Consider the following 13,972-nt stretch of genomic DNA (forward strand, 5'->3'; position numbering starts at 1 on the left):
AAAAATTAGAAAAATAAAGAACAAGAACCCAACAACACCATTGTTAGTCATTAAAAGATTAAGAGAAAAATACCACAATGGCCAACATTAATCCATACCAAAGTTTAAATGCCCCCAAATCCGGGGTCAAAGTGACACAATGCATCCACTCAACTCCTACATAACAATTTCTAACTCACCCCAAAAACATTCATACACCAACCATATACTTCATTCCTCACAAACTTTTTATCAAACACATAGAGTGCATAAAAATATCATCTCCAACAAATTATATACCATGAAGCAAAACTTTCCAAAAAATCAGAATGTCCATGAATTAATAATCAAAGTAATACAAAGGACATGGATTACCAAAATAAACTACCACACAAATATTTCCAAAATACACCACACTTCAAGTATTCAAGTAACAAAACAAATATTTTATTTCAAAGAAAAAAACTTACTTGATGAAATTAATGAATGTGAGTGCAAATCTTCTTGGATTATATATATGAAAAGTGAAAGAAATGCAGCAAACAAAAGAGAATGTGTGAATTTCGGATTAGTGTGGGGAAATTCGGATTAGTGTGGGGAAATAAAGGTAGAGATGTGTTTATGGAGATATGGGGGAATTAAGATGGGGATGTGTTTATGTAGTAATGGAAACAAGGGGAAATGGAGGAATTGAGAGGGGTTTGTGATGAGAATGATGGGAAAAAGAAGAAAGAGGAATGAGGGTTTTTGGTGATGTTTAGATAAATGATGATATGAAGTTGTTTTAAAATTAAAAAGAGGCTGAAATCGTAGGCCGTTGTAACGCCCCAAACTCCAGGGACCGTTACGGTGTGCCTTGTAAACAGTGCTAAACCCGCTATTCGAGTCATTTGGCCAAAAAACGTGTAACTAAGTGTGATTAGCGGTTTAGGGATTAAACATTTTGGTTAAGATGTAACGTTTCACTAGAACGTTTAATATATACATTGGGATCCCGAAAATAAAGTTTCAGAGTTTATTACAGAAAATATTTACAACAGGCCGTTCTAAGCGGGAAAACAGGGTTCAACCCTAGTTCCACTTTAAACCTCGGCCGTGGCGGACGAGCAGCTGCATATGTACACGTCATCACTTAAGCTCTCCAACTCAAGGATGGTCCAGCTTCCTCTTGCCTTTACCTGCACCACGTAGCACCCGTGAGCCGAAGCCCAGCAAGAAAACACAATAAAGCATGGTATACGATCATAATAACCATTCAGGACTATCAGTCCAAGCAAATAGGTGACAATAGCCAAAAGTCACAATAATGAGCATCGCTCCCTTTAGCCATGTGACGATAGGGTCACCAGGGCTTAACTGATAAGTGATCTTTTCATAAGTTGATTAGGACAGGTGCATGGTGAATGGTCACCAGCATAACCTTCCTCCCGACCCTAGAGTCGTGCCATGGACAGCGTCCCTTGGCCATGTGACAAACAGTCACCGGGGTCATATACCTTGGCCATAAACATCTGTTCATAGACCAGGCAAGCGCTTATAAGTTCTTCGACCTTAGGGTCGGTCTGGCATTAATGCCATAGAGCCATTCAATGCATGATTCTCGACTCTAGAGTCGGTCCCTGACTAGTCAGTGTCTTTCACAAGTAAGACATGCCACCAACCATATATCGCATGTTCCATATCCATAAACGAGGCATTTAGCATGCTTACTAAACAGGTAATAGTGCTATTAGGCCATGCATAAACACAGAGGCTCAAGCTCTGAACAATATCACACTCAGTATATAAAGCATGTCCCAATCACATGTTTCTCATGCATCATATGCAATAAATCCAGCAATCTCACACGCACCAATAACAGCCATGCATGTCACGTTTAATAGTCAACCAACATGCATCAAAAATAGCCATGCATGTCATACCCATTAATCAACCAACATGCATCATAATAACCATGCATGTCATACATAATAATCAATCGACATGCATCAACAACAACCATGCATGTCTCATATACACAGGGTGCAGTTTTCTTTCCTCAAAGTCGAGCTAGAACGATTAAAAGAACAACCCTTGAGAACGATCAACTTTTAGTCCTTTAGCGGTCACCTAGTCATAACCAAATATAAGGTATCATCAATAAAAATGATCAACTAAAGTTCCCAAATCAATATCTAGCCTCCGGGACATCAATCCCCACTTAACCGGGTACTAGGACCAACCCCGAGGCCTATGGTAGACATCCCTAGGCTAAAAACACAATTTTGGTCAAATCTGCCCTGATGGGCCGCGGCTCACCCTCCTAACAGAGCCATTTTCACCTTTAGAGCCAACACAGGCCGCGACACACCATAGACAGGCCGCGGCTCATTTCGCAAATCAGCCAAGAAACCAGCACGCACCAGCCAACTCTCCCCTGCGTTTTCCCTTGGAACCAAGCCTTCAAACCAGTTCCAAACCTTCTCCAAACACACAATTAAACCTCTAAACATCACCTATAACTTCCCCTCATCAAAACCCAACCAAACATACACAAAAACTCCCCTTGATTCCCACTTTCCACATCAAAAACCTTAAATTGAAAACCAAAAGGAAAACAGAGCATAACCTGAATTCAATGGCTAGAACTCACCTTAAAACGATTTTGAATCCCCTTAAATGTCTGAATCAAGTTCCCTAGCTCCCACCTTTGATCTCCTAGCTCAATTCCTCAATTTGGGCTCTCAAAAATCAAAGAAAAGTGAAGGAGGAACCTTGTACGGGAGAGAAAGGAAGAGAGGATGAGGATGGCTCTGTTTTGGTTCTGTATTTTCTACAGCCTTTAAGTCATATATATCCTTAGGGTGATATAAATCCTTAAGGTCAAAAGACCATAATGCCCCTAGGCCAAATAAATCCTTCTAAACACTCCCAAGGGTAAAATCGTCCTTTCCAACCTCTGTCGTTAATTATAATTAACGCTCTCCAATTCCCGCTATTCTCAATATTCCCAAACACCAATAAATCATATCCCATTACCCTTTAATTCCCGGTAATGCTCTAATCATTAAATTCACCCCGAGACTCACCCCGAGCCCCGAACTTAAGCCCGTTATGACTAGACCGAACACTTACATCTCATGATTGTCTCATGTCGATAGCTCGAACCAATCCACCTTATAATGTGGCTATATTAATTAATCACAATCACGCACCCAAAATATACAATTACGCCCACAGTGGCCAAATTACTAAATTACCGTCATAACTAACATATGAGCCCATATGCATGCATTCACCATCATATAATAATATAATTAACGTAAACATGCATATAACCATTAAATACTATAATAAATCAATTATGGCCCTCCCGGCCTCCTAATCAAGGTCCTAAACCTTATTAGGAAATTTGGGGCATTATAGCCGTGGCTTGCAAATGGTGTGCCGCGGCCTACACAATACCTGACGTGAGTTTCATAAATTCCTCTCGTGTGTCGCGGCCTAGCATATACGTGTCGCAGCTTGCGAACTGCTGAAACACTTTTTTGGAGAAAAGGGCCGCGGCACACCAAAGACGAGCCGCGGTCTGCGAACTCCTGAAGCAATTTTTTTCCTTTTTCTCGTAAAAGGGCCGCGGCCTACCTCGCCCTGATGCCTTTCATCATTTTTTTTTCATAAAAAGGCCGCGGCTTGCAAAATGTGAGCCGCGACCTAAATCCCTTTATTCTTTTTGTTGTTTTTTTTTTCATTTTTTTTCTTCACGATTTTCATGGTTCTATGTACAGAAATTAAACTAAAATTACCTCAACAAAAACAAAAATAAAAACATAATGTTCAATTTAAATAATGAAAATAAACTAATTTACAAAGTAGCTAAGTTTATCGTCGCTATCTCGACTTAATGCTTCATTCATCAACATATACCAGGTCAATGAGGTGAATCACCGCAGCTTGTTCTTCCTCCATTGATTCATAATATGGCTTTAATCTCTGACCATTCACCTTGAATGACTTTCCGGTACTTGGACTTACAACTTCTACCGCTCCATGAGGAAAAACCTTGGTAACAATGAACGGACCTAACCAACGAGACTTCAACTTCCCAGGAAAAAGTTTAAGGCGAGAGTGATACATGAGAACTTTCTGACCTTCCACAAAACTCTTCCGAAGAATATGTTTGTCATGAAAACTTTGGTTTTCTCCTTGTAGATTCTCGAACTCTCATATGCTTCGTTGCGTATTTCTTCTAGCTCATGCAATTGAAGCATTCTTTGTTGTCCTACAGCAACCATGTCCATGTTACACTTCTTTACAACCCACCAAGCCTAATGCTCTAGCTCCACCTGTAATGACCCACTACTCTAGACCTTTGGACCATTAACGAAACTATACATACAAGTCCTTAATAAAACTTACATTTGCAAAAATACCATAATTTATTAAAAACTTGTAGAAATAAAAGTTACTCTCATAAAATAAGTAGGATATGGGATCCCATTGTCTTTAAAAACAAAACATGATTTAAAATGAAAGGAATTACATAAGAAGTGCGGAAAATACACATAAACCCATAAATAAAAGACTACATCCTCGAAATCGAACTCTCGACTCCTTGAATCCATTCACCATCGATACACAATCCCAAGCATCCACGAACCTTGCCGCCACTAAAGCTATTTTCCTGCACATAAAACAAAAAGGAATGAGCCTAATGCCCAGCAAAGAAAATCTAACACATACATCATGTACATAAATTTCATAATAATCATAAAGACATAACATAACACTTAATACATACACATACTATAATGACCATTATTACTTGGGGTCCCATAGACTAAACAAGTCATATGCCCATGAGATTAGTGGGGTCCTACTAGCTAAGTAGGTCATATGCCCATAATCTTTTTGGGGTCTTGTTAGTCATATGGGTCATATACCCAAGCCTACAAACATACATATCATAACACTTATCATAACATAAGAAACATAAGATGACATATAGAACATATAACATATGCATTTCTATCCTATTTTCCATACCAAAGTTACCGGGATAAGAGGACAGCGTTGGGACTTTTGGAACACTCCTAAAACCATATATAACAGGGTGAGTAGATTGAAGAAAAAGTAATGAAAAGAATGGAAGGAATGGAATGACTAAACCTTTGAGAAACATACTTACCAAAAACTTATGAGCAAGTTCTTAGATTTCCTAACCAAAATAAGAGTGAGGTTAGAAGACTAAGTAGAAGACTATGAGAAGGAAAAATAGCACGAAACCAATGAACTAGAGAGTGTGGAAATACCTTGAAGACTTGTAGACCAATCTAAACCTCGAACCGAAATACTATGAAACCTTACTTCCCAAAGTGTTTGTGATAAGCTTATGGTGATCAAGCTTATGATTCCCCAACCCAGGTGTTTACACTCTCACACTTACTTAGCACTTGCAGCCTCTGAACTTAGAGCAAAAGATGAATAATGGCTGGGTACTAGGTCCTATTTATAGAGTTTAGGAATGAAAAGATCTACTTTTTACTTGAATAAAAATAATAGCTTTTTAGGTGAATATAATTTGAATAATCGTTCAGCAGAGGCTGAAGACTCGTTCAAAAAGATGCTGGACTTATCAAGAGGTTGAATGGCTGAAAGGAAAAAGAATTCAAAAACTTTTGAAATATACTGAAGGAGGCGATATATCGCCCCCTGTAGGCGATATATCGCCTGGGCCAGTATGCCCGAGGCTGTCGTGCATCGTCTCGTGTTTTCCGTATCTACGTGCTGCGATATATCGCCCCTTATAGCTGCGATATATCGGCACATGCTGATTAATTAAACACGAAATTACACATTTTTAGCTAAGTTTGAATGGAGTAAACAGCCTTGACTAAGCCCTCAACGTATTCAAAGCTGCTGACTGACCTTATAGCATTCAAACTTTACTCCTTATTAAATTTAATCCTCAAAATACTTAATTCATAATCCCCCATTCATAACATGTGCTTAAAATCCTATTGGTCCTTATCTAAACCTTATCGTATAATAAATATTATCCTTAATATCAGTCATATTAATCAAACCTTAGGTTAAAATTAATATTCTTAAACTATAGATTAAACTTAGAAAATCTATAAGTACTACTATGAGTGTCCAAATAATTCCCGGTCTGAACCACAAATCCACAGTTACAAAGATAATACTATAAATACTATAATACTACTATCTAACTAGCTAAGTAAAGTTCTTGGACTCTACACCACCGGTAGATGGCAAGGCTTCCCATACACCAACCGATAAGGTGACATACCGATAGGTGTTTTATATGCCGTACGATACGCCCACAAGGCATCATCAAGCCTTGTACTCCAATCTTTCTGGTTTGGATTTACAGTTTTCTCAAGAATCAATTTGATTTCACGATTAGAAACCTCCGCTTGCCCGTTGGCTTGTGGATGGTAAGCAACTGTCACCTTGTGAGTTACACTATAGCGTCGAAACAATGCTTCTATACTCTTGTTACAAAAATGAGTGCCTCGATCACTAAGTATAGCCTTAGGTATACCAAAACGCACAAAAATGTTGGAGCGAATGAAAGCCACTACTGTTTTTGAATTATCCGTTCTAGTTGCAATTGCTTCCACCCATTTAGACACGTAGTCTAATGCCAATAGAATATATTCATAGCCAAAAGAGGATGGGAACGGTCCCATGAAATCCATACCCCAAACATCAAAGATCTCAAGAATTAAAATAGGAGTTTGAGGCATTTGATCCTTGGCCGTTATGTTACCAACTCGTTGACAACGATCACATGCCTTGCAATAAGCATAAGAATCCTTGAAAATTGTGGGCCAATAGAAACCGCTGTCAAATATCTTACGAGCTGTCCTCTTAGGTCCAAAGTGTCCACCACAAGCATAAGCATGAAAAAAAGCAAGGATGGAACGGAATTCAGATTCAGGTACACACCTTTGAATGATTTGATCAGTACAATGCTTCCAAAGATAAGGTTCATCCCATATGTAGTGGCGAGCATCATGCTTGATCTTGTTCCGTTGTGCTTGTGTGAGATCACTTGGTAACTCCTTTGAAGCAAGGTAGTTTACAATGTCGGCATACCAAGGAATAACTTCTTGCATGGCGAGGAGTTGCTCATCCGGAAATTTTTCTTCTATGGGCAAATTATCTTCATCTCGAATAAGACGACTCAAGTGATCTGCCACCCTATTCTTGCATGGTGGATTTTCAGGAATGACTTTTGGAATACTGGGAGAGTTGGATTTAAGGGGTGGGTCTGACAAAGTTTTACCGCTTCTCGTCGTGATGGCATTCACTTCCTTGACGTTTTGATCATTTGAATTTGAATATTGGGCCATGTGTTGGCCTTGAACATTGAATTTCGGTTGGGAAGGAAGTTTGCCTTTTTCAGGAATGGCCAAGGATTCAGTCAATTTTGAGAATTGACATTTCATTTCCTTGATTTCTTCCATCATTTGGCGATTCAGTTTGGATTGTTCCTCCATGAATGCATGAAGAGTATTCTCGAGAGAATTGCGTTGTGGATGAGCATTGTAATGAGGTGCAGAATACGCCTTTGATGGTTGAACTTGTTGCTCATTTCTCCATTGGCCTCCAGACGATTGAGCTTGGTTGGAATCTCTCCAACTGAAATTTGGGTGGTTTCTCCAACCAAGGTTGTACGTATGGGAGAATGGCTTGTTATATGCCCCTAAGGCATTGCATTGCTCCTCATAAACCCCCCTCATTTCATTCAAAGCTAAGCAGTCCTTAGCTAAGTGCTCCGTCCCTCCACAAACAAAGCAAGGTTCTTGCGGTTCCACTTGAGCGATCATGTGCGACTTTTGCCCATTTTTCGTCATTAAGACCTCAAACTGCTTTTTCAAAGCTTCGAGTTGGGCCTTAATACTATCCTCTTCTCGAAGTTGATAGATCCCTGATGGTTTGTGTCGGTTGGTGCTTTCAGTAGCACTTGGACCAGTCCAGGTGTGAGATTTTTTTGCAGTTTCTTCGAGATATTCAAGAGCATCGTCTGGCTCTTTTTCGAGGAATTCACCATTACATAGCATCTCTACAAACTGGCGCTCACGACTCGTGAGGCCTTCATAGAAGTAACTGACCAAGCGCCAGTTCTCATAGCCATGGTGCGGGCACTGATTTAACAGATCTTTGAATCTTTCCCAGACTTGATAGAACGTTTCATTGTCTTTTTGGGAAAATGTGGAAATCTATCGTTTCAGACTGTTGGTCTTATGGCTAGGGAAGTGTTTCAGAAAGAAAGATTTAGTCATCTCCTCCCATGTTCCGATCGACCTAGGTCTCAAAGAGTACAACCAGCTTTTGGCTTTGTCCTTCAAGGAGAAAGGGAAGAACTTCAGTCGCACAGCATCGGCATTGTCGGCTCAGTTATAGAACGTGGCTACCACCTCCTCGAATTCTCTGATATGCACGTATGGGCTTTCGTTTTCCATTCCATGAATGTAGGCAAGAGTTGAATCATGCCAGGTTTAAAGTCTAATGCGGGCATATTAGGAGGGAAGATAATGCATGAAGGTGTGGAAGTGCGAGTGGGATGGAGGTAGTCATTGAGAGTTCTTGGTTGGATGTCATCATTGCGAGCCATTGCGAATGGGTTATTATCAGCGAAAGTTTGTGGAGAAGCAGGATTGGTGGAAGGAGTTCCGGTAGGAGTGGCAGATGAATTGGAAGAAGTGTCACTGGAAGTTTCGTGATGATTCATCCACTCTCGGAAATCAGAATTAGATGTATTTTATGTCTCTCTTTTTTTTTTTGATTTTTTTTTTTGATTGATTTTTTTTTTTGTTAAACTTGTTCCCAGGTAGAATTGGAGGTTTTCAGGTGATCTCCAACGCCTTACTAGAACTCCCCGAGGTTACTGAGTAAGTATGGTGGATCACAAGTCAACCTTTTCGACCAAACAACCTTTAAGCAAAGTGAAATTGCTTATTTTGACAAAACAAGCTTGGTTTTCTTATAGTAATAAGTTCAACAATGTAATAATGCAAAGGTAGATGCTCGAAATGTTCCCAGGCCGATTGGGAAGGTTGCCAAGGTACCGCTTTAGACCCACACTTGCCTAGACAGAACTCCCCGAGGTTCCCAGGTAAGTGTGGAGGGTAACACTATCACAAACCTTATTTAACAACCAATCTTTCTAGACAAAACAATATCGGTTTCTACCATTTGTAATATTACACAATTGTTCCCAATACTAAGCGTTTTATGATTGAAATTTTATGAACAATTTTATGCAATTTTATATATATATATTTTTTTAAACCTAAATTCTAAGGAAAACTAAGACAAAGGAAAAGAAAAACCTAAACTAAGCAACAAAATAAAAAAAACACAAAATATAAAATAAAGAAAATAAAATTAAAGTGAAGAGAAAATAGCAAGCTTAATCTATTTTTTTTTCAAATATGTATTAAACAAAAAAAAAATAGAAATTAAGAAAGAAAAATAGAGTAAGAATTAGGTAAAAAAAAATTATATAAATATATATAGTCTTTTTTTTTTTAAATAAAAAGGGAAGAAAATGGAAAAGAAGAAAAAAGAAATAGAAATAAGAATAATTTTTTTTTTCTGTTTTTGCTTTTTTTTTTTTTTTTAAGTTTTTTTTTTCTTTTATAGATATGTATATATATATATATATAAATGAATATAAATATATATATATATAAATGAATATAAATATATATATATATTTTGTTACCGAAAAAAGAAAAAGAAAAAAAAGTGTAAAAGAAGAGAATAAATATATATATATATAAATAAAGATATATATATATATTTTTTAGTTTTTTTTTTCTTTGTATTTTTATTATAGTAGAATATAATTAATTAAAAATTAGTAAATAGAAAAAAACTATACTAACACAATATTTATTAAAAAAAAACACAAATAAAGTTACTAATATTTTTGTAAAAATTTCACTAAACCTTTGAAAATTACCTCCCCGGCAACGGTGCCAAAATTTGTTTAACGCCCAAAATGTGACTACACTAAGCGGTAGTTGTAGTAAGATCGGGCGGTCGATCCACAAGGAGGTAACCTAAAATCAAAAGGTTAGTAGGAAATAACACAAAAAGTTAGTAATAAGAAGTAAATAAAATTGTAAATGGAAATATGTTTGAGATTTTGGTATTGTATTTTGATAAAGTGATGAAATGAGATAAGTGAAATAAAGGTAAGATGTAATCAAGAGTGTGAGAAAATGAAAGGTTTCAAGAATCATCCATATGCTTGTTTAGTTACTTGGTTACTTGATTTACAAAAATACACAAGTAAATAGTTCACATCCCAACATTTACTTGGAAAATCTAACATTAAAGTCCATAGTTTTTCTAACAAAAGTTCATTTGAGTTATAAAGTTCTTCACTTTAAAAACACAATGTTAATCTTATGGAAAATCTAAAAATGACAAAATACCCAAGAGCAATAATGCAATAGAAGATTAGACATAAAATTATGTATCAATATTACTTTTACTAATTAGAAGCACAGAGAAAGAGCATGACTAATCCTATATACTATTAGCATAAGTAAATAAAGATAACAAAATAAAGATAGAGATGAAAGAACATAAATAACTCAAATATATTACATTAAGAACATAGTAAATCAAAGTAACAAAATAACATCACTTGCATATGGAATCATCCCTAACCTTCCTAGGAAGATTAGGCCATTATGCTCATGATTCTCACAAAATTCTAAGAAGAAAATATGAGAAGAAAGTGAGTGGAAATTTTGCTATAGTTTCTCTACTCTAAAAATTACATCCCTCATGTGAAGAAAGTGTCCCTATTTATAGATGGAGAAAAGGACTAAAAAGAAATTAAACAACAAAATGTGGTTTACAAAATAAATCTGAAATATTAATAATAAGATATGATTTTGAAAAATCAAATCTTATTATTAATATTACCCTAGCTATTTTTGTGTATAGTCAAAATGCTCTTTTTCTAAAATACCACAAAAAAGATAAGTTTTAAGCTCAAAATAGGAGGTCCAAGGCCCAAAGAGCACACAAAATGGGCTGGTGGCAGCTAGTCCATTGACTAGCCGCAACCAATCACAGGCGGACACCTGGCGGCTGGCTGTGCATGTGGACAAAAGAGTGGCAGTTGGGTCTCTTGGGCATCACTTGACCTTTGGGCGTTGGGAGCAAGGCTTGAGGATGTGTTGGCTTTGCATGTGGGGAAGCTTCAGGGGCGTGAGATTGAAGGGGTGCAAATGGAGCTGTTGGCGGCGACGTGGCAGGGCGTGGTTGGCTGGCAGGGAGGCTGGCAGGCGGCTGACAGGCGGGTGGCAGGCGGTGGCTCGACAGCTCGGCTCGGCGGCTCGGCTCGCGTGGCTTGAGCTGGCTGCAGTGGCTGGAGAGAACAGTGGGCCTGGGCCTAATTCCTCAAAATTACCACTTTCTTCATTTTCCTTTTCAATTTTAGCCATTCTTTGTCCTCTTTTTTTTTATTAATGTCCAAATGCAATTTATTTCCTGAAAATTAAACATAAATTAAATTAAAATTAATATTTTCAATTATAAAACTATATTACAATAAATTCATGAAAATATTAATTAAAACTTAATTTATTTTACACTTTAAAGCTAATAAATTTGCATTTTTTGAGCACTAATCAACATTGGTAGAAAAAAAAAATGGAAGAAGAAAAAAAAAGCTCATATGTGTGAAAAAAAGAAAAAAAAAATGGAAGGAGAAAATAATAAATACAAAAATGAAGAAAAAATATAATGAAAAAAAACTGAAAAAATCTGAAAAAACAAAAAAACAATACAAATGAAAGAAAAAAAATAGATAAATGAATAAAAGAAGAAGAAGAATGAAAAAATGGAAAGAAAAAAAGATGAGGGAAAAAATTGGTAGGAAAAAATGGAAGAAAAAACAAGTAAGGAAAAAAGAAAAAATAATAAAAAAATGATGGAAAAAAATGAAAATAAAATTACCTTCAAAATCAAAGAAAACATAACTATGATAAAAAAAAATGTGACATTTCTATATTTTAGTTAGCTACTAATTGTGTTTCTCATACTTTATATTTTTCTCTAATAAATTTCCAATACAAATTAAGAAAAATATAACTCTCATAAATTTTGCACATTGATGATATAAAAGCCATATTTTTTAAAAATTCCCTCAATATTACCTAGATCCTAAGTCTATCTACACTTTCTAAGGTAACTCAACTACTCAAAACAAATACCCCCAATTTGAGTTTACTCTTTAATATGTGCTCTTTAAATTATCATTATACCCAAGAGAATAAATATACAATATTTTGCAAAAAAGGATTGGAAATTCTTATTTTGTACCTTGTGTTTGATCAAAATACACACTTGGTACCCTATTTTTATAATAATAATGATGATAATTCGGTAAGTTCTATTTGCAATTCATACTAGTTTGGTACCTTTCGCTGAAATCTAGTCAACACAAATTTCAAATACGATCGTATTGTCCCTCATTTTTAATGACTTATTTGGCCTTCATTTGTTTTTGTTCTTTTAAAATTATTTTCTGAATTAATAAAACAAAAAAATGTTTTATATATTAATCAACGAAAAAGTAATCGAAAATAAATTTTAAAATAAAAATATTTGATAAAACCATTTTAATTGGTTAAATAAACATAAATATTTTTAATTCTAAATATAAGTTTTAAAAAAAAAACTAAAGTAATATTTTTAAATTAATTAAAGTAAACTAAAAGCCAAATAATTTGTTAAATTTTCAATTAAACTATTTTGTTTGAATTGGCTTTTAAGTTTAGGGTGTAAATTTTAATTTTTTGGTGTAAGTTTAGGAGTAAGATTTTATTTTGTTTTTATTTTTGTTTATTTTTAAATGATTAATTTATAAAAACAATCTTTTTGTTTTTATTTTATTAATTCAGAAAAGATTTTAAAATCATTTTAAAATAACAAGAAAATCAAATAAATCGGACAATATAGTTGTATTTAACTGCTACGTTATTTTTATTTTTCTTTTTTCAAATAAAGATATATATATATATAAAAAAATAGAGTAATTATTTCACTCCCGACTCATTTAAAAAAAAAGATCTTTGAAAGTAGAGTATTCTAAACACAGTAATCGCCATGATATCCCCAAAGAGACTTGCTGCGATGACGAGGAATTTCGTTGCAAAGAAGAAGAAGAAGAGCGTAAGTTGGTTGTTTGGAACATCAACGACAACAACAAGAGCAGGAAAGAGAGACCACGTTGTCGTTTACAGCAGCGACGACAAGCGTTTTGAGTTGGCGTTGAAATATATGGGAAGTCTGCTAATATTGGAACTGGTGAGAATGTCGACGGAGATGGAGGCAGTGGACGGAGACGGAGATGGAGATGGAGATGGAGATGGTCATACTACTATCAGGTTGGCTTGTGAGAGTTCCATCTTGGAGTATGTCATTTCTTTCATTGACAAGCATGATGGGTATGTCGATGAAGATACACAGAAGGCTCTTCTCAGCATCTTCGTCTCAAATATTGGTCACACTCACCACCAGAGCCACACTTCGTGACCATATCTTGATTCAGTTGTTTACGGATTCTTTTTTGTTCTTTTGGCATGTATTGTTTTGTTAGGAATTAATCCATTCAAACACAATTCTTTCTGTTTATTTAAAAATAATATATATATTTATATGATCGTGATGATTTAAGTTTTGGTGTTTACTGATGTTTTTTTTTTTAAATTGAGCGAGATGAGATATATTTGAGATAAATAATCACATATTTCTTCTTTTCTAATTTTAAAATTCTAATGAACGGTCGGAATGCGTCGCACTTGTTGATGCATGCAGTACACCGAGCGCTACCCCCGGGTTGTGCATGCGATACTTTGTCATCGAGCCATAGATCCACTCGATCCCGCGCTCGTACCATTCCTTTCTGCTTCTATAACTACAATGAACAACCTCATATAAAAAAAATTAGAAT

General features: G+C 35.8%; 2 protein-coding genes and 1 non-coding gene across 3 annotated transcripts; 2 read left to right on the top strand and 1 right to left on the bottom strand.

Moving 5' to 3' along the window:
- Positions 1-3,867: 3,867 nt before the first annotated feature.
- Positions 3,868-4,259, bottom strand: LOC133832653 (uncharacterized). The gene is made up of 2 exons (XM_062262986.1): positions 4,110-4,259; positions 3,868-4,020 (listed from the first exon to the last, which is right to left on the bottom strand). Exons 1-2 carry the CDS (start codon positions 4,257-4,259, stop codon positions 3,868-3,870), a joined length of 303 nt encoding a protein of 100 aa, XP_062118970.1.
- Positions 4,260-8,118: 3,859 nt separating this feature from the next.
- LOC133813736 (small nucleolar RNA R71) lies at positions 8,119-8,225 on the top strand. The gene has a single exon (XR_009884738.1). It is a non-coding gene; the product is annotated as a small nucleolar RNA R71 (small nucleolar RNA).
- Positions 8,226-13,125: 4,900 nt separating this feature from the next.
- Positions 13,126-13,554, top strand: LOC133832719 (auxin-responsive protein SAUR65-like). The gene has a single exon (XM_062263040.1). It carries the CDS (start codon positions 13,126-13,128, stop codon positions 13,552-13,554), a length of 429 nt encoding a protein of 142 aa, XP_062119024.1.
- Positions 13,555-13,972: the final 418 nt, after the last annotated feature.

The sequence above is a fragment of the Humulus lupulus genome, chromosome 1, assembly GCF_963169125.1.
Source record: "Humulus lupulus chromosome 1, drHumLupu1.1, whole genome shotgun sequence".
NCBI lineage: Eukaryota > Viridiplantae > Streptophyta > Magnoliopsida > Rosales > Cannabaceae > Humulus > Humulus lupulus.

Bases quoted from the DNA above. Each gene is read 5' to 3' on its own strand.
- LOC133832653 (XM_062262986.1), bottom strand. From the start codon at position 4,259: ATGGACATGGTTGCTGTAGGACAACAAAGAATGCTTCAATTGCATGAG. The intron at 4,021-4,109 runs GTCAGAAAGTTC...ATTGTTACCAAG, and splicing joins TCGGAAGAGTTTTGTGGAAG to GTTTTTCCTCATGGAGCGGT.
- LOC133832719 (XM_062263040.1), top strand. From the start codon at position 13,126: ATGATATCCCCAAAGAGACTTGCTGCGATGACGAGGAATTTCGTTGCA.